The sequence below is a fragment of the Haliaeetus albicilla genome, chromosome 1 (genome assembly GCF_947461875.1).
Source record: "Haliaeetus albicilla chromosome 1, bHalAlb1.1, whole genome shotgun sequence".
Lineage (NCBI taxonomy): Eukaryota > Metazoa > Chordata > Aves > Accipitriformes > Accipitridae > Haliaeetus > Haliaeetus albicilla.
The window spans coordinates 42,588,043-42,607,834 of NC_091483.1; the positions used below are offsets into that span (position 1 = coordinate 42,588,043).

The following is a 19,792-nucleotide window of genomic DNA, read 5'->3' on the forward strand; positions in this document are numbered from 1 at the left end:
GCAGAGAAACGGCTGCAAGCACCGACCCCGCCACCAGCCCCCCTCACCGGGCACGCGCCTAACAGCCGCTCCGCTCTGCGGCCGCCGAGAGGCCACGCCCCTCCGCGTGGGCGAGCGGGCGAGGTGGAGGGACGGACCCGTGTCGGCAGCGGACCGCGGGAACCGGAAGTAGCGGCGGCGACGCTGAGTCCGGCGAGCGACGGCGGCGCGCGTGCGTGGCAGGAAGCCCCGCCCCCTCGGCCTGGGGGGCGGGGCTGGCTGGCGGAGGGACCGTTGGGCCGGGGGCCGAGCCGGTGTCCGCGGCGTCTCGGCGACCCCGCCCCGCCGCCGCAGGAGGATGAGCCAGCGCCTCCCCGGGGAGCAGCAGGCGGCGCCACCCGGACAGGTAGGGGCGGGGCTCGGCGCCCCTCGGCTGCCCTCGGCTGAGGGCCACGGCGCGGGACAGGCACCGCGGCACCGCGACGTGACAGGAGGGGCCGCGGGCGGGCCGCTCGGTCCTGCCCGCGGGCGTCGGAGCGAGCGAGCGGGGCCGAAGTGGCGGCTCCGGCCTGAGCGCGGCGCGGCGGGGGAGGAGAGGAGAGGAGAGGAGAGACGGCAGCCCCCGCCGCAGGGCCCGCCCGCGGAGCGGCTGCTGCGCTCTCGTCAGCGAGACCGCTTCGTCCTGCGGCCGGGAGGCGGGAAGGGGCCGAAATGGCGGTTCTTCGCCGACCCCTCAACTTACCTGTCCTTCTCCCCCGAAAGGGGAAAGGCCGGGGTGAGGGGGCGCGCCCTGCCCGCTTACACAGCCTGTGATCTCTTGTCACCCGATGTCGGTGTTCTTCTGTGGCAGCTCCCGTTCGCCTACGGAAAACCGAGGGGCTCTGCGACTGGGAAGATCCAGAGTCTCCTCCCCACGTAAACGGCGTTAGAAGTGTTGTTCTGCCCGAGTTGCTCGCCTTATGTTGGCTCACAGGTTTGGTTAGTAAGGCTGCTGTTACACAAGAGAGGGAGATAATGGGCTTTTCTTGGAGCCTCCTAATTAAATGAGGAGGGTGCGGGTCAGCGAGGTTAAAACCGAACATTGACTGCATTCTTTCAGACTACTTGTTCAAAATCCTTCCCTCCCCTATCCAAAAACGTGGAGCTGACTGTAAAACAAGTATGTATCAATTCTCACCTAAAATGAACAGTGGCAAGCGTGACAGTGGAAAACTGTGTGCTGATTGTGAAATATGTTCGGTGTTGAATAGTAAATTTGCTGTGTCACACTTTAAAGTACTGAACTAGGTAAAACAAGGCCTTAAAAGCAAATTAAAAATGTTTCTGGTGCTAAACTGTGTTAGAATAGGCCCTGAAAAATATTTTTGGAAAGATGTCCCAAAATGGTAATCATTTGGGTTTCAGGAGTTGCACCTCCTTTTTGAGGTTGTTGGACCTCTGAAGTTTATGGTGCAGAGTTTGTGAAAGAAATTAAGGTCATTGATTATTTAAGTGTCAGATGTATTGGTACTTTTTGCTTTCAGGAGCCTTTCTTCTTGGCGTACCTGTGAAGGGTTTTATGTTCTGTATCCCCTGGCAACATAGGTGCTTCTTTGCAAAAACAGCTGTTTGAATGAAAGAGGTGTTGGTGTGACAGATTTGAAAGCAGATAGTTATCAATGCTGTTTCCCTAGTTAAGGAAATGTCAATATGCTGTAATGTAAAATTAAAAAAAAAAAATCATTCATGCATTAAAGGAAACATACCTTTGTGAAGTAAAATTAGGCCCTAGAGAACGCACCAACTGTCACTGTCATTTTTTCTAAGATAGAAGTTTTACACTGGCTAACTGCTTTAAATTTGATGTCTTGTCTCTTTGGTTGGCAAGCAGATGTAAACTTGCTGCTCAGTACTCTGAGTTGTCAAAATGGGGGGCAGTTCTACAGTAGGAAAACTGCAGCACGCTTAAAACAAAATGACTTTGCATCTGTGTGCAACACCTGTGAAAATAAAAGGTATATAGTGCCCAGAAAAATGGAGCTTGTTTCTTGTTTGCTTCTGTTAATATTGGTATCCCAGTCCTAAAAATTATTTGCTTGACAATAGTAGATGTCATACACGATGTGTATTGCAAGATTTCTAGAAATGTATTTTCCTTGTTCTATGATTCCCAAGGCTGTCCTTGCCCAAATCTTTATGGCATCCTTTCTGTGGGTGGTTTACAATGCTGCTGTTTTCCCTGTGGTGCATACTTGCAAACTGAAGTTAATCCTGGGTTAAATCTCTTCTCTGTCTCTCTCTCTCTCTCTCTCTCTCACACTTGATATTGACTTGTAATAAGAACAAGCCTATCCAAATCCTCAACTGGGAAAGACGTTTGAAGCTGTTGGTCTTTGCTCTTCGTGACTGCATTGCTCTGAGCCACTTTATTTTATGAGTTTGTCTGCATTTTTCTCTCGCAACTATGTTGGTACTTCCTCTTGTGCTCTTTTCCATACTTAATGTTTGTCACAAACTGATTTTTCAGTAACCTGCAAGTGAGAACCCGTTGTGCACTGGTTATTCTATGAACAGCTGGGTCTAGCTGTGTAATATATGTTCTCCCGTTCACTGAATATACGCTTTAGCTTCTCCCCTCCCCCAGTTTGCTTTGGGCCTTTGGGGGCTCTGTGTGTGTGTGTCTTACCTTGGTATTTGAACAGCAGAGTTGCATTCTTTAAATGTAAGCACTAAAGCTGGGGCAACTGTTCCAAGTTCACAACCGTTGCCAAAAGGCATTCTAAGAACATTCAGAAATTTTTTTTCCCTCCCCTTATTTAAGTGACTTCGTATGCACGTGGATAGGTGTTACTGTGCAGATCAGGTTTTCAGGGTAAAATCGTATAATGAGTTGGTAGTAGGGATATTTTAACTTGATCATAATAAAAAAGTGGGATAAAAATTGTACTGTTGAAGAGATTTGTGCCAGAAATGGTAGTGCCAGTTCAAGTTGTTTGAAGAGTTAATTTCCTAATTCTCAGACTCTAGGTTGCATGTTCCTAAACTTCTTGCTTTGGCACCTCCTTGGCAGCAGCAGTAACCCGGTAATCTCTGAAGGCGGTCAGCAGTGGCAGTGGTCAAGCACATGAAACTACTTATACACCCTCCCTCCTTATTTTCCCCAAACTAAGATTTCAACTTTATACCTGCATGCTCCGAGAGCAAGTTCCCAATTCTGTGCTCCCCGCGTCAGTCTTTCCCTTATGTCATAACCTGAAAGTGCAGGTTTTCTGTTGGCTGGCTTCCTAAAGCTGTTCAGGTGTCAGGCCATCTTTTTATCTCTGCTCTTGAATGAGGTATGCAGCTCCAGGCTCTGCTACATAGCGTGCTTGTTTATATGCCAGGCTTTGCAAACTGAAGATGCTTGGAATACTAGAAAGTTGACAATTATAAATTTTTATAGCTGTTTAACTTGAAACTTGTTTCTACTTTTGGAAGCCCTTATAAAATCATCTGCGAGAATAACATTTAGACAAAACAATGCTCATATAAATTAATTCTGAGAGGATTGTAAACGGACTGTAAAAATAGTATTTGCTGGGACATGTGTTGTGCTTTAAAAAGACAGAAACTGAAAAATCAACATAAAACGTTGAGATGGTGGTTACACTTAATGAGCTGATAATACCTGTTATTATCAGAGAAGAGAGTTGACAAAGTAGTTCTTGGGTTTCATGCATAATAGAAAGAATTCTAGACAAAGCTGTTAAAATAGTTGTAAATCTGTTTAAATCCGGAGTATCCTTATTTGTTTGTGTTGCCTAGTAAGTAGTCTTGGATATGTACTCCTGCAAATGAATGGAAAGACGAGAATTTATAACTTCATAGGGGGTACCAGTGGTTTTTTTAAATGACTTGCAGAGTGTTGAACTTTCCCCTTGAGCTTTCTAGACATTCAGCTTTTTTGTTTGTTAAGCATTTTGCTTAGGCTTTCTAGTTACAGGAGTAGACTCTGTGCTTACTTTGGGAGGATAAGAAGGAATAGTAAATGAAAAAGTGAATTAAGTTCAGTCCTCAAGCACTGACCTGTTGATAAAAATAACCTTTGCTGTTACTTTTTTTTCTTATTTTTTGGTATATTTTGATACATTTCTTTAAAAGCACACGAAAGAGGAAGTACTCAAATATGCATTTTGCATGTTCATACTGCAATACGGTATAATGAAGAAATGTTTCCTAACTGAAATGGTAAAAATGTAATTTCAATTCAGTAATATGTTTAACTTATAGATAGAGTTCCTGAGGTGACTTAATATTTTGACATCCTGCCAGTTAAAATTCAAGTACTCATTTTCCTGAAAGATAAGATTGTGTTTGAGTTCCTTCTAATCTCCAAATTAGTGTTCTCTGCCAGATTTGTTGGTTTTGATGTGTTATCTGCAGTTCTTGATCTACTGCAGCTCTTCCCCTGAGGTCTCTCTTATTAATTTGTCTCTTGTGTATGTGTTGGGGGGGGGGGGGGGGAATGCAGTTCTCCATATGCTTCCAAACACGCTCATTTTCTGATTCTGAGAAGTGAATCTACAAATTTGCAAAGGGGGTATCTCTAGGAAAGAAAACTAAAGATTTTTTTAATTATTTTTGCTGCTTGTCTTGCAGAAAACTTTTATTCTCATATGGAACACTACAAGAAAGAACAAGTAAAAACTCAAAATTATTATCAGTCTTGCAGACTTATCAGTTTTCTTCTGTTTTGTGCTGAGACATGAATATTCTTTTAAATTACCCAACAAGGCTTATAAGAGTGCAGAACACTTGAGAACACCTAACAACCTGTGCACTGAGTATTCATGTTATTACCACAATTACAAAAATCTCAGTGTTTATTCCTCTCTAACAAATTAAAAAAACAAACAAACAAAAAAACCCCCACAAAACCAAACACAAATAATTTTGGTTCTTTGGATAGGGGTGGATTATTTTTAATAAATTTGATTTATGAAGCCCGTGAAATGACCTCATCTCTGTGGTTATGTAACACATTTAAGACCTTCTTGTGTACTCTGTTAGCTAGAAGCCTTTTAGTAAAGTATTGCTGAATCTTTTTTCTGTAATTTTCAAAATTAAAAATCTCCCATGAAGTTGCTTTCTTTTTTTCCTCATAAAATATCCACCTTGATTCTTGCTTTCAACTTGATACCACTATTTAACAGTAATAATTTCCCTCTAGACTCTCCTGCCAGAAAATTGTCTACCATCTGTAGATCCTGACAAAGTACGCATAGTTGGCTGGTTGGCAAGTACAACTTCTAAAATTAAGTTTTACAGCTGGAGAGAAGAATATTCAAGTGAGGGGAACTTGCTGTGCATTCAGAACTGCTACCACATTTGATTTAGTGAATGCTTCACTTTTGGTGGTGTTTGTGCACATAGGGCTTCACTGCCTTTTGGTTTGTTTGTTTGGGTTTTTTTTTGTTTTACCTCCTTTGATTAGCGTATATGTTTTTATTAAAAAGCAGAAACAAGCCATTAACAATCTTATTTATTAACATCTGAGATTCATAGATATTTCTTGACAGATTTATTTATTTGTTTCATCCTTTGAAGAAGACCAGAATGGCAATCAGTAATGGTTGGATATGCTGTATTTACAAAAATGAGGTGGCTTCTGTCTAGTTAGAGCCAAGAAGGTCAGCCATGAGCCAGATCCTGGCATTGATTGCAGATCGCTTCAGTCTTTCCTCACCTTGTAACCCTAACACTGCTGCTTGAGAGGATCTAGAGCAAGAAAAAGAGCAAGCCTATTATCAGGGCTTGTAGCTTTGAAGTTTGAACAGCTCTACACAGTGCATCTGTCAGTTTATCTGTCTGTTAGACATGCCAAGAAGAGTCCCTGGCTTTTCTGATCTCTAGATGACCGAAGACTTGTCATTTCTAAGCAGAGTACAGCGAATGGGTTCCTCACTAGCTGCTATTTTCTTCACTTTGAAGTTTGAAAATCGGGAGTAGGAAGAGTAAGTGAAGAGGAACCACCAGGGGTCCCCACAAGATTTCATAAGCAGTGGTCGTGTGCTTGTGCTGTACTTTGGAGAACTCGGTAGGACTTTTTTTTCTTGATTTCATGGGCTTTTGTGTGTTTATGAAGAATTGGACTTCAGAACAAAGACCTTAAAAATCTATGGAAGCTGTTGTTATCAAGAAGATGTGTAGAGTTAAAATGGGGATAATGGTGCTTTTCCAGATTCCAGTTTGACAACCCTGAATTATAATTTTGCCTGTCAAGAATGAATACTTTTCATGTGCTTCTCTTTCTGCTGGAGTCAGTGCTGTCATATGCCCTTGGTCCTGGCTCACAGAGCCTCTTTTCTGTGATGGTCTCCTTACTTCCTTTATATTAAAGTTTTTTTTGTTGTTGTTCCTTGAGTACTTTCAGATCATTTGGATACAAATACATGAAAACTTGAATGAAATTATCTGAAAGGCATGTAACTCAGATGTGACCCTGAACTTACGGATCTGTGCACATAGTGAAGGACTGTTCAGTGCATTTCTCCAAAAAGATAAAGAACTGTAGTATAAATAACAAGACTTCTGGTCATTCTGGTGGTATGTAAAAGCTACACTCCAGTGTTTGTGTATCCCTCAGATGACTGCAACACAAGTCCACGTTCAAAAGGAGCAAAATCCTTTGAAAACTGTAAAGATAAGGTTGCACGTTGTTGCTGTGTCTTTTCATCAAACAGAAAGTGAGCATGTAGTGGTTTAACCCCAGCCAGCAACTAAGCACCACGCAGCTGCCCACTCACTTCCCCACCACCCAGTGGGATGGGGGAGAAAATCAGGAAAAAAAAAGAGTAAAACTCGTGGATTCAGATAAAGACAGTTTAATAGGACAGAAAGGAAGAAAATAATAATGATAATAAAATAATTGGAATATGCAAAACAAGTGATGCACAATGCAATTCCTTACCAATTACTAACTGATGCCCAGTTCGTTCCTGAGCAGCGATCCACTCCTCCCCAGCCAACTCCCCTCAGTTTATATATTGGGCGTGACATCACATGGTATGGCAAACCCCTTTGTCCAGTTTGGGTCAGCTGCCCTGGCTGTGTCCTGTGCCAACTTCTTGTGCCCCTCCAGCCTTCTTGCTGGCTGGGCATGAATGAGAAGCTGAAAAGTCCTTGACTTAGTGTAAACACTGCTTAGCACCAACTGAAAACATCAGTGTGTCATCAACATTCTTCTCATACTAAATCTAAAACATAACACTATACCAGCTACTCTATCCCAGCTAAAACAAGGACAGAGCGTCATGGCCAAAGACTCAACATACAAAAGTTACGTTGTCTACGCTGGAACCTACAGTCTATTTCCTGCCCTTCAAAAGAGGAGTATGGGTTTTACCTTTCAGTTGTCCTAACTAGTTTCAGTGTTAGTCTCATCTGAATATGAACACAAAAGGAACACCAGAGGGTTTTTTTGCTAAGGGGACTCTCCATCTTTTCTTTCCTGGATGGGGTATTTGCAGCTATAGGTACTGACCCATTAGTTTAGAAACTGTATCTTGCAGATATTTTAGGCTTGCACTGAAGTAGCAGCCATGGACACAGTTGTTTACCATGACTTGGCTAAGGATCAGTACTTGCCTGTGAAGCTTAGGCTTTTGAGTTATATTTGCTTTTATATCTAGTTCAGGTTCATGCTAAGGGATTATGTTCTTAATAATTAGAAAAAAACAAACACCCAAGCCCAAAAAACCCTAACTAAAAAACCTCAAACCTGTTAAAGACCTTACCACTCATGTAGCTGCTTATTACTGGGCCTGTGTGGGAGACTATTCTTCAACTCTGATAGCAGAGTTGTTTCTAATGTATCAATAAATGAGGTTAGGTGAGTAAATTTAAATCTTCGTTTTTAGCTAATTCAGCTAGTTTGGGTTGAAAGAAATTAAAAAGTATTCACATTAGTAACTTGGTGAATGGGAAAGAAGCAATCCCTTCAATCATGTAGGCTAATATCTTTGTGCCAGGTGGTACAAGTCTTCAGCTGTCACAACTATGGCTAGCCATAGCCTTAGTTGTTAAGACATTTTAGAGAGTGGACATGAAGTAGTGTTTAACTTTCTACAAACTGAAGTCAATGCCTTTAATGTTTGAAATCATATGACTAGAAGCATGAGTTCAGTATTCATCCTGTAATTAGGGTGACAGTTTTCCATTGGTTTTTTGGTTTTTTTTTTTAAAGCTGAGAAGATTAAAAAGTGTATCAAAAATCAGTACTGATTATTGATTTTGCTTTTGTGAACATCAGATGTAGTGGTATTCTGTACTGGTATGTATCATAAAAGTGAAAAAACTTTTCAGGCTGTTGTTATGTTATATTAAGCTTTTATAACTAAGAGTGGTAAGATTCAGTAGAATCTAGAGATTTGAGTAGATTTGAGTCTTGTTGTAGTTTTAAAGCTAAGATTGTCTTCATGCTTTACAAGTATTATCTTTTCATGTAGTTTAGTCTATGTGTTTCTGCGCTCGTCCTTGTTTTCTTTCTTGTTTAAAGAATACTTGAGTATGTGTCTCTTTCCTCCTTGGACATTAATTTTATTTTGGAAGTAGCTGTGAATGGAACTAGACTAAATTTTATATATGTGTATTTTTGTAAATTGACTTTTAATCTTGTATTCCAGGAGTATCTACTACATAAACTCAAATAGTGGTTTTTTAGTTTTGTTTGGGGGTTTTTGTTGTTTTTTTAAAACTCAAGTAGCTTCAGTTAACTGGCAGTGCTCCCTCATTTTTCTAAATATGACCTAAAAACTGACCGAGAACCTTTCTCACTAAATGACTGCAATAGGAGCAGTACTATTCTGGACATCAATTAAGTTAGTTTCAGATGGGGTTTTTTGAATGCTACAAAGAATGATCTTCTGTGTATTTATTTTTATAAGGTTACCATATGCATTCCCTAATTTTTAACAGTTTGGGTTCTTGAGTATCCTTAAGAATTTTTGTGATCTAGGATGACTTGAGAAATTTCACAAAAACTGCTATTTCACTTATTTTCCCTTCTGTATTGTATTTGAAGTGTAAGGGTTTTTGAGCCTTTTTATGAAGAAATAAGTCTGCTAGTGATCTAAACAATACATTGAGAAATTCCTCGCAATTCATTCACCCCTTTTCCAAACCTGAAGTTTGGAAGATGAGTGATGTTCTCATCTTGTTTAACAATCTTCATGTCACAGACAAAATAAATAAATGGAGCCTAGATAAGCTGGGGCTGCGATGAAAATGGGAATGTAATTTTGACACTGGTGAGGCTAAGGATGGAAGAATGGGCACAACATGGCTTTTGTTTTAAAACTGCTGTAAAAGGCTTATCATTTGTGAGCTCAAAATTTCTTTCCGAAGGGCAGGCTCATTTAAAAAAATAACCTGGCAGTGTACTATTTTAAATTAGCGTACTATGGGACGTTTGAAATTAAGTGTTCACAGCTGGTCTTGGCTACTTCCATTTTTTGGGGAGTTGTTCTGACATATATATTTGGGCTATATGTTGAAATTTTAATTTAACTGTGGGTGTGGGGAATGTTTTTACCTGTTCTTGAAGTGTATGCTAGTTGTTTAATAAGATGATATGTATAGAACTCCTGACTATAATAAATAATCATTTTTGAAGGTTACCAGTTAAAATCTTTAAAATCCAATCATTTTTTTCAAAAATTTTCAGCAAATGACTACTCACTCATTGCGATTGATTCAAAGAAATTGACTCAATAGTTTGATTAACTATTAAGTAAGTATTCTTTATTGGCAGCGCTGGATGCACGGGGGATCGCTCCACCTATCGTGCACACCGTCAGGTCTAATTGTGCAGGTTAAATACATGTTCTATATACATATTCACTAGATTTCCGAGAAATGTTATACATATTCATTAGTTTTCCGGGAAACTATTAGCATATGCAAATGTCCTTTACGCAGGCGCATTGAAGGTCTCTGGTGGTCTTCAGGAGTCCTCTGGTGGTCTTCCATAGTCTTCCTCACTCGTCCGCTATTTGACCCTTCTCAGGTGATTCTGCGCAGTATGGTCTTTTACATGTTTTAATACATCACTGCTCGTTAGTGTTCTTATTATCTAAGTTCTCAGTAGTGGTGTAAAAACCATATGGTTAGTTTAAGCTAAATTATCTACAAGGACGAGAACAAAGGCAGGAGTTCTTATCTTTTCTGGCCCTATCTATTCAAGCAAGGCCTCTACTTGAGCCTTCTCGACAAGATCGTAAATTTATCAAACATTTAATTAAGTTTTGTGATTGTTCATGGTTCCTTCTTGCTCATCACTCCCAAGTACCAGTCTCTGACAGGCTTAATCCTTGACGAGCACTAGTCTTTGGTATGTAAAGTTACAGAGAGACAATCATTAAGCAATTAGCAGTTCGTTCTCTATATCACTATCACTACATTTCCTCTACTGTAGAACACATTCTTATGTGTAAAGATTTTATTCTTAATTTTAATTTTATTTGCTTTTGGTTTATGTCTGCATAGCATTTCTCACTAGGTACTGTCCTTGTGTAGGCTTTGCAGGAAGGTATGTTTGAGTTAGGGGACAGATGACAGCCTTTTAGTTCTTAGTACTGAACAGAAAAATTGAACATTACACTGATTTTGGGGGTTTATTAAGATTCTTCTGTTAACAACATCGATTGTCAACATTGTTCACTTTTTTTTTTTTTTTTTTTTTTCCCCCTTTCAACTATTTAACGCAGATTTGTGATCTGGAATCTGGAAGAGTACTTTTAAGTTTTCGCTCCCCTCCCCTCCTGGGGAAATAACAAACTTACGATGCCTTTGTTTCCTTGCCACCCCAAGTAAGAATGTTTCTACTTGCTTTTACGGGACAAAAGAGCACATACCGGAGATTTACAGATTGCTCAGATTGCCTGACAACAAATGTCCTGTAAATCAGACTTCTTACTGTCCTATTCTGTCTTCTCCAGAGACACTTCACCTCGTTGGAAGTGGTTTCCTCAGCTGACTCTCTTCTCTGCTTGACCTTTTATTTGTAGAGCTTGAAAGATAAGCAGGATGTCACATCTGAGGACAGAAAAGTGCCTGAGGTACTAGACTGTGCAGAAAACTGCAATAGCCTTATATGCTTTTTCCACTACAAATGTAGCTGTTTCTGTGCTGTTCTCCTTTATCAATGTAGTTCCTGCCTGCACTGTATTTAAATAGCTCTTTCACAGTTCAATATACCTGTATGCTTATTACTTTCTTCCCCCTCCCTAGTCATAACAAGACATCCTGCTTTAGCTGTGTCGCCTTTGGTTTTGTTTGGGTTTTTTGGTTTTGTTTTGTTGTTGTTGTTTAATTTTTTTAGTGTCAGAGGCTTCTCTGTTAACCTGCTTTGTAGAAGAGTTGTGATGGGTCAGGACATTCTGGAAATACCTTAGTAATGGAAGTGTGATGGTTTAGTTGCAACTTTTTTGTGAGTTGAGTCAAATTCCTTTCCTGTTCCAAGAACTCCCTGAATGTTGCTTAGATTTTCTTTTCTTTATTCTTACAGTGCATTACTTCACTATTTTTGTTTTTTTCAAAGATGATCTGAAACGGTTTTGAGTCTGCTTTCTGCGGTATCTGGACTGGACTCTGGATCAAAACTATGATACTTAACAGAAATAAGTGACATGTTAATATCTTTAATGTTCTCATTAATCCTTTGTAATGTCTCTTGTATTTTTACAGTAGTCTAGGTTGAAAAAAAGGTTTATTACTTAAATGTTTTTACTGTAAATAGTGGTTGTTGGGAATCTGGTATAGGATTTTTTGTTTGCTTTTTCAGGATATGGGGTTTGGCTAGCATTCAAGCAGTGCCTTTTCTCCCTGTTAGCAATTTCTCGAGTAACTTTCATCTTCTCCCACTTGCCTTTTAGTGCTTGTTTGGATAGGGCAGGGAATCTGTGGAATGAATCTGACATTATAAAATGGCAAGTTGGCTGGTTAGTTCTGTCTTCACAACTCCATAAGCATTTGTGCAGGCTCTCTTGTATGAATGCACTCTTCCAGTATCCGCAAAGGTTAATCTGCACCAGGCTGGGTTAGGCACAATACTGGTTCTCTTCTGGCTGTTGTAGCCATAGAAAAAACATTTTCCTGGCTCTTCCTTTTCTTTATTAATACTGGGAACAGCAATCGCTTTCTGAGGAGGAGTCTACTCTCTGTGTCTATGTCACTCAGTTTCCTTCACTCAAGTGAGGCAGATCTCTTACCTGCTAACAGTGTTTTAAAGTGACGTGAGCATACACTTTTAAGTTGTCTGAATCGTTTAACACAGCTCAAGATAGTGTGTCCCTAACTTTGTATCCTAGTTTGTTAAACAAACCGTCTTGTTAAAGGCATACTAAGAAATCTGTTGTATGTTGACCTAAGCTGTCCTCCCCCCCCATTAATTGCAGGTAGTGGTGGACAAACTAGTGACTGACATGCTCTCAAGAAGTAAAATTTTAGTCCTATGTGAAGCTTTTTGAACAGTTACCTTTCTCATTATCTTAGTTTCCTGCATTCCTGCCATTACTGCATGCAGCTGTAAAGCAGTATCTGTAACAGTATCAGATACGAAGCAGCTGAGGTACTTGAGTCTCTGGGAATGTGGAGAATTAATGTACACTTAAGAATCTTGGTTTGGGTCCTCAAAATGAATGGTTTTGGTGTTACAGGTTTTGCTTGATTGTTGGAGAGGTCTGTCAGAAGCAATACTTCTACAGCAGGAGACACATAGTGTTTCAAAACAAGAAGAGAAGGCCTGTAGTTTCATGCCTATCGTGTAACAGTAGGCACGTATGTGCCAGAGGAGTTGGCATGTGCAATCACGTTTGTGCAGAGATGATGCAGGGATTCTTCCCAGTATATTTGGTCTGGCTCTGGAGAGTCTGTGGTTTTGTTTGTCAGTTACTGACTAATTGATGAAACTTTCCTTTCTATTGAAGCCCAGGCTGAAAGCATTTTTGCAGTTATTGGAAGATGTAATATCTGTAATCCACTGCCCTGACATTTATCTGAAGTGATTTAAAAGACATCCAAAGGGAGAGTTATTTCTCTTCACAGAAGTGGTAGTACTTTTGGGGTCTGGATTTGCTACCTCTTTGTTGTTTTGATACATTTACAAACAACTTTTTGTGATTGCTAACTCAACAGTGGTCTTTCTCTTGCTTGTTAATTGTTTTCTCCTTTGTAATAAAGATTACTACATGAATGAAAAAAATTAACTATTAAAAATGTCACATATACAACAGGAAGAGGACACAATAGACTAAAACTTGCAGTGTGCTTGAGGGAGGGGTTTGTGTCTTGTCCTTTTCGTATTCTAGTGCTACTTTTATGGACAAGGCAGGAGAGTTTTCTGTCTCATTGCAGACCTCATCAGAATGTAGGAAAAATCAGATGAATGTAAAAGGAACAAAGATTTCACTCAGGCAGGAGGCCAATTGGCAGATGAGAGTCTAGAATATAATTTTTGGTGCATGGAGCAGGTGGAAGAAGGTGACGAATGATGCAGTGAGTGGAAACACTTCTAGGAAGTCCCAGAGTCTCATTTCAGCTGAGCTGTGTGGTTTCCATTTATGATAGTACCCAACTGGTACAGGCAGAGTGATGTTAACAGGACTTTCTGTGAGCATGGTAATGAAATAGTCAGACTATTTGTGATCTGACTTTTTCTTGGGCATGTTCTTTGTAGGTACGGTTTTATTGGGAATGCCAAAAATTACCGTGTGTGAAAAGTTAGTATCTGTTGAACAGTTTCAAGTATAGCTTCTGAATAAATTATAAATTGTGATCTGATCTATTTGGGGAAAAAAATGGAGATGCTTCCATTGTTTCCAGGTGTAAGCAACTGTATTTTCAAATAGGATATGCTTCATCATATGACTGAATTTTTTTTGGCTGTTCATTCAGAAGCTTTTCTCAGTGCCTGTAAAATGGTAGAATATTAAGACTTTTCACATAAAGATGAATGGAAGAAATTTATTTGAAGAAAGAGTATGTTTTAAATTGTAAATATTCTAAATAATTTTTTTAAAGGAAATAAGAATGGGTAAAGCCAAAGGGATCTGTTTTGCCCAATAACAGATATCTAGAGAAGAGTATAAGAACAGAATAAGCATATGCACATCTGCAGAATGCTCTCGTAGCCTCCAGCATTTCCACCAGAGGTGTCATCTTTAATAGCTTTTGATGTTTTTTTTTTCTTCTGTGAATTTGTCAGGCTGCTTTATGAACCATTGCATATTTCTGAAAAGTGGCAAAGAATTACACCCCTTCCCTACATGCTGTGTGAAGAATCAGCCCTTTTTTCTCTGTTTGTCACCTCATCACTTTCATTATAACACATAGGGACTACCTAAAAGCAACTGAGGCTTTTCACTTTCTTCATGCCACTTGTGATTCTGCTGACATCTATTGTGTTGTCATCTACATTACATCTTTTTCAGACCGAAAAGTCCCGATCCATTTTGTTGCCCTTTAGAGGAAAGCTAATTTGTACTCCATCATCATTGTGCTCTTTTGTAAACCGTTTCAGCTCTTCTGTAATCTTTTTGGACTTTTGGCATTGTGTAAAGTATTTCAGGTGTGGACAAGCTGTGGATTTATAGAGTTTTAATGAAGTTCTCTCTCTTAACTGGTAATTCTTGTATCACGTTAATTTGGGGACTGCTAGTGCATGCTGAGCTCTTTCTTGTAACTTTATTACTACATTTGTGAATGGTCGTAGTCAGGTCAGAGCCCATTGCTTTATAAGATAAGTTGGGATTGGTTGTGCTGCCCCCTCGCCAAGTGACGTGATTCGTATTTATCTGTACAGAATTTTATCTTGTGTTATCACCCAGCTGCATGGTGCTGAGAATTCCATCTGCAGCTACACAGCAAACCTTGTTGCTTCATTTTTCAATCCTTTTTCTAGGTAACTTACCTAGAAGGCTGAGCCATTTGCCAATATGGGAAAGCTGTCTGTCTGACCTCCGCTAGTAACTCTTGATATTGGCCAACCAGTTTGGCTATATTTCACTGCAGTAGGTTGACCCTGGGTGGACCCCAGGTGCCCACCAAAGCCAGTCTATCATCCCCTTCCCAGCTGGACGGGGAAGAGAAAATATAACAAAAGGCTCGTGGGTTGAGATAAGAACAGGGAGAGATCACTCACTAATTACCTTTAGGGGCAAAACAGGCTCGACTTGGGGAAAATTATCATAATTTATTGCCAATCAAACTGGAGTAGGGTAATAAGAAATAAAACCAAATCTTAAAATACCTTTCCCCCACTCCTCTCTTCTTCCTGGGCACAGCTTCACTCCTGGATTCTCTACCTCCTCCCCTCCCAGTGGTGCAGGGGGACAGGGATGGGGGTGGGGGTCAGTTCATCACATGGTGTCTCTGCTGCTCCTTCCTCCTCAGGGGCAGGACTCCTCACACTCTTTCCCTGCTCCAGCGTGGGGTCCCTCCCACAGGAGACAGTCCTCCATGAACTGCTCCAACATGAGTCCTTCCCATGGGCTGCAGTTCTTCGCGAACTGCTCTAGCGTGACTCCCTTCCATGGGCTGCAGTCCTTCAGGAGCACACTGCTCCAGCGTGGGTCCTCCACAGGGTCACAAGTCCTGCCAGAAAACCTGCTCCATGGGCTCCTCTCTCCACAGATCCGCAGGTCCTGCCAGGAGCCTGCTCCAGTGCGGGCTTTCCACGGGGACATAGCCTCCTTTGGGCACCCACCTGCTCCAGTGTGGAGTCTTCCATGGGCTGCAGGTGGAGATCTGCTCCACCCTGGACCTCCATGGGCTGCAGGGGGACAGCCTGCCTCACCATGGTCTTCCCCACGGGCTGCAGGGGAATCTCTGCTCCGGCGCCTGGAGCACCTCCTCCCCCTCCTTCTTCACTGACCTGGGTGTCTGCAGGGCTGTTTCTCTCACATGTTCTCACTCCTCACTCTGGCTGCAATTACTGTTGCACAGTTTTTTCCTCCTCCTTCTTAAATATGTGATCCCAGAGGCACTACTGCCATCGCTGACAGGCTTGGCTTTGGCCAGCAGCGGGTCCATCTTGGAGCTGGCTGGCATTGGCTATATTGGATACGGGGGAAGGTTCTAGCAGCTTCTCACAGAAGCCACCCCTGTAGCAGCCCCTGCTACTAAAAACTTGCTAGGCAAACCCAATATGTTCACAAGGCTCAACAGCTGGGTAGAGGAGAGGGATCTGAACTGGAAGTCTTGTTACCTGTTATTATTGCTGCCAGCTGTCTGGATGTTTACAGTGCATATAGCTTTGCAGCAGTTACAGTGAATGGTTACAGAATTTGCAGATAAGTAGAGGAAAATGGGTGTAAGGAAAAGATTCAGACATGGGTTGGGGGGGGTCATCTACTTTGCTTGGAGGGAATGAATGGTTTCTTATTACTGAAAAAATGTATGTTGGGTTGTATGTTAATAAGGAGTGATGATGTTTGAGAAATGACAAACATGAGACTTCCTTTGGATGAAGGAGGGCATGGAATCAAGGTGTGATCACGCCTTGTCCTCCATCCCACCTCAATCATGAAGTTATTTCTGTGAGATTTACCTCTACAAGGGAAAGGAGGACTTGGTCTGAGTCTGAAAACCTAATGTGTTAGTGTTATACTGAATGTGCAAAAGAATGCGTTGCTGACACCTCATTGTGTTTAAAAATAAAACAACCACCAAACAAAAGGTGTATAGGTAAGGGGTTTGGAAGTTTTATGTGGACATGAAGATTTTGAGCTGTTTTCCACTTTTGTATTTGCACTCTTCTGTGCAAAAGACTGTGAAGAGTTTTGTTCAGGGGACTACAGCATTAGCCTGCCATCTGTTTCACTCCAAGCAAACACAGTACAAAGATGCCACTGCTAAAGAAGCTCCTTTTTTAACCTTAACATTGGCTGGATTTTGTACCAGCTCCATGGTGCAATGCACATTCCAACCACTGGTACTGAAAGTGAAATACTTTCATGATGATAACATCAAACTAAGGAGAGCCAAAGAAAGGGGGTGAGGAAGCATCATCCAGTTAAAAATCACTAAAAATTTGTGAAAAATGTTCTATATATTTAATGATCTGTATTACTCCTATGTTTTTTGTAACTTGTAGTATTGTGACCTTAATATTTTTTCCCCAGACCATGAAATACACTAGTTTTGTTTTATTTGATATAAGCTTCTCAATCTTTTGTGCATATTCAAATAGAAAATAACTCATTTTCTTTATATAGGTTATAAAACAGCTAAATGGAGTCTGAGCAGCTGTTTCATAGAGGCTACTATCGAAACAGCTACAACAGTATAACTAGTGCAAGCAGCGATGAGGAGCTTTTAGATGGAGCAGGTGTAATTATGGACTTTCAGACCTCTGAAGATGACAATCTCTTGGATGGTGATGCATCAATTGGTAAGTTAATGTTAATTTCAGCTTAAAAATTTCTTTGGGTTTTAATTTTGTGGTTTTGTGTGTTTTGGTTTGCTTTGTTGGAGGGGTTGTTGTTTTTTTAATAAACAAAATTGACCCTTTTTCATGACTAATTAATGTTTCTCTTTAGCTAATCTGTCCTTCAGAGGCATGCTTTAAACCTAAAAGTGGCTGAACATTTTTCTGTGTGCATGTCTTAAGTTGCATCGTATGGGATGACTTCTGATACAAGGCAGATATTAACTTACTTCTGGCAAATGACAAACTTCTTGTCAAGTAGGGGAAGGATGGCTGTTCTGCAGCTACCTGGTCTTTCTTCATTGCAGCAGGATTTTGGAAGTCCCACTGTCTTCAGTATTTCTTTGGGGCAGAAAGTAACAGTCTCTTTTAATTGTTACTTGTGGAGATAAATCTGTTTTCTGCTTGATTCAGCTTCAGATCTGTAAAACAGGCAAAAACCTTAGAACTAGCGAAGGTTATTAGAAGCAACAGAAAACACCATATGAGTTGAACTTTCGACTAAGTGAAAAGTTACAAAAAAACCTTTCTACTGTGAGCACTGATAAAAGCACTGAAGTAATACAAAGAAGAAAGAACTGGGAGGCTCTTCCTTTTTTTTTTTTCCAATTAACAAAGCAGTTAATGGAGTGAAAGCGTTAACATTCTCTTAGCAGTGGTCAAAGAGGAGAACAGGAGAGAAAGAAATAAATTTCTGTTTAAGATGGTAAACTTAGTTAAATATATATTCCTATCACTTCGACTTGTTTTGTTTAAAATCAAACTCAGCCTCTTGAGTTTTTTTTATCAGCCTTTCCTTCCCCAATAACATTCAGTTGTCTTCTTTCCCTGCAGAGTCTCTTCCTTCACGCATTTTCCCTTTGCCACATTTGGCAGTTGGATGTTGGCATTGTACTAGATAGTTGTGTCCTATCGTTATAGGCATCCTTCTCATCTGTACTCCTTCTATCTAATTAGATACATCTGGAATGTGCAGTTATTTAACTTGTATACCAATACAGGTATCAAGAGCCAGGGCACCTTCAATCTACATAAAAATTCCTTCTGCCAAATTACTTATAGAACACCAGCATGATGAAGTCAAGCACTTAATAGTTAGGAAATTATTAACTGAACGACTAGCTTCCATGTGTAATGTTTTGTTCTGAATATCTGGCACTTAATTAAAAGTGAGTACCTTGCTTGTCTAATGTATTTGCAGCCTGTACTGAAAGTCTGAAGCTACTCTGGTTATTGTTTATATAAATCCTCTTCATCACTTCAAGCTTGAAGGATAATAAGTTTGCAGTAAAATAAATAGTTTCAGAGCCACTGTTCTGTCCCTTACTTGTTGTGAAATTACATCTGTAAATTGAGTCCAAACACATGAGGTGGTTTGTTTTGTTTGCACTGTCAAAAGCAATGCTAATTGCTGCACATGCCAGCAGCCCCTATCTCATTGTAATGCTGAAGTATTAGAATGTGCATTAGAACATAAATATTAATGTATTTTCTTTCCTGGAGTTGAATTTTTTTGCTAATGACATATCTGCTTGCCCCAGTTTTGGTCACTCAGTAAGAGGCAGCAATAGTAATAAGCCCTATTATTTTATTTAAGTGAATGGTGATCTATGTGTCTCTATGCATGGAAAATATTTTCTTGTACGGTAAATCATAGTAAATATCTTAGCAGTAGATCAGAATCTGGTATAAATTTTCTTTTCAAGGTGGTAAGAATATACTTCTAAAAAAGTTTTAAATAAACTTACGTGCAGGAGGTGAACATCTGTGTTTCTCATAGCTTAGGTCTTGAAATGTGTAAGGTATTTTTTCTTGTGTGTTTTTAATTCAGCAAATCTCATTGACAAGACGAAATAAGCACTTCCTTGCTGGACTGCATGTGCCCTTTTTGTAGTCCTCTGTTATTCACTTAGCATCAACTGTTTTGTTTGTTTTAATTATTATTATTTAAATACTCTTCATCATCTCTTTATTAATGTATTTTTGTTCTGTTGAGTCTAAGTACAGATGAATTCACAATACAGAATCTGTCCCACCTCCTGAGGAAGGGCAGGACCATCCCAGTAACTGGAAGATCCCATGCTTCTCAATACTGGAGGCCATCCAGAGCATCATGTGAATGCAGAGGCATTATGGCTAGCTCCGTCCGTGCTTTAGCTGGTGAACCCTGCCAAAATCAGGAGCCCTGTTTAAACATATAGGTTGTGTCTTAAGTCTGTAGGGCTGGAAGTACTTATAAGCCTCATTTCTTAGCAACATGAACAAAATGGCAATAATGTATCTGTACTTAAAATGATTATGGAAATAATGTAGTTAAATTGAAAGCTGCATAGCTGCAGAATGTAAGCTCAGCGTACAAATGAGCACAGA

The 19,792-nt window shown here is 40.3% G+C and overlaps 1 protein-coding gene across 3 annotated transcripts in view; it reads left to right on the forward strand.

Annotated features, from left to right (window-relative positions):
• Nucleotides 1-224: 224 nt before the first annotated feature.
• Nucleotides 225-19,792, forward strand: part of CLCN3 (chloride voltage-gated channel 3) — a 76,742-nt gene continuing 57,174 nt past the window's right edge. For 2 of the 3 annotated variants that reach the window (XM_069786884.1, XM_069786897.1), the window contains exons 1-2: nucleotides 225-385; nucleotides 17,211-17,386. In XM_069786884.1, coding sequence (XP_069642985.1) covers nucleotides 17,227-17,386 — 160 coding nt within the window. In that variant the 5' untranslated portion in view covers nucleotides 225-385; nucleotides 17,211-17,226. Of the gene's footprint in view, nucleotides 386-1,952; nucleotides 1,974-17,210; nucleotides 17,387-19,792 lie in introns of those variants that run through there. The other variant, XM_069786889.1, reaches the window with a different exon arrangement.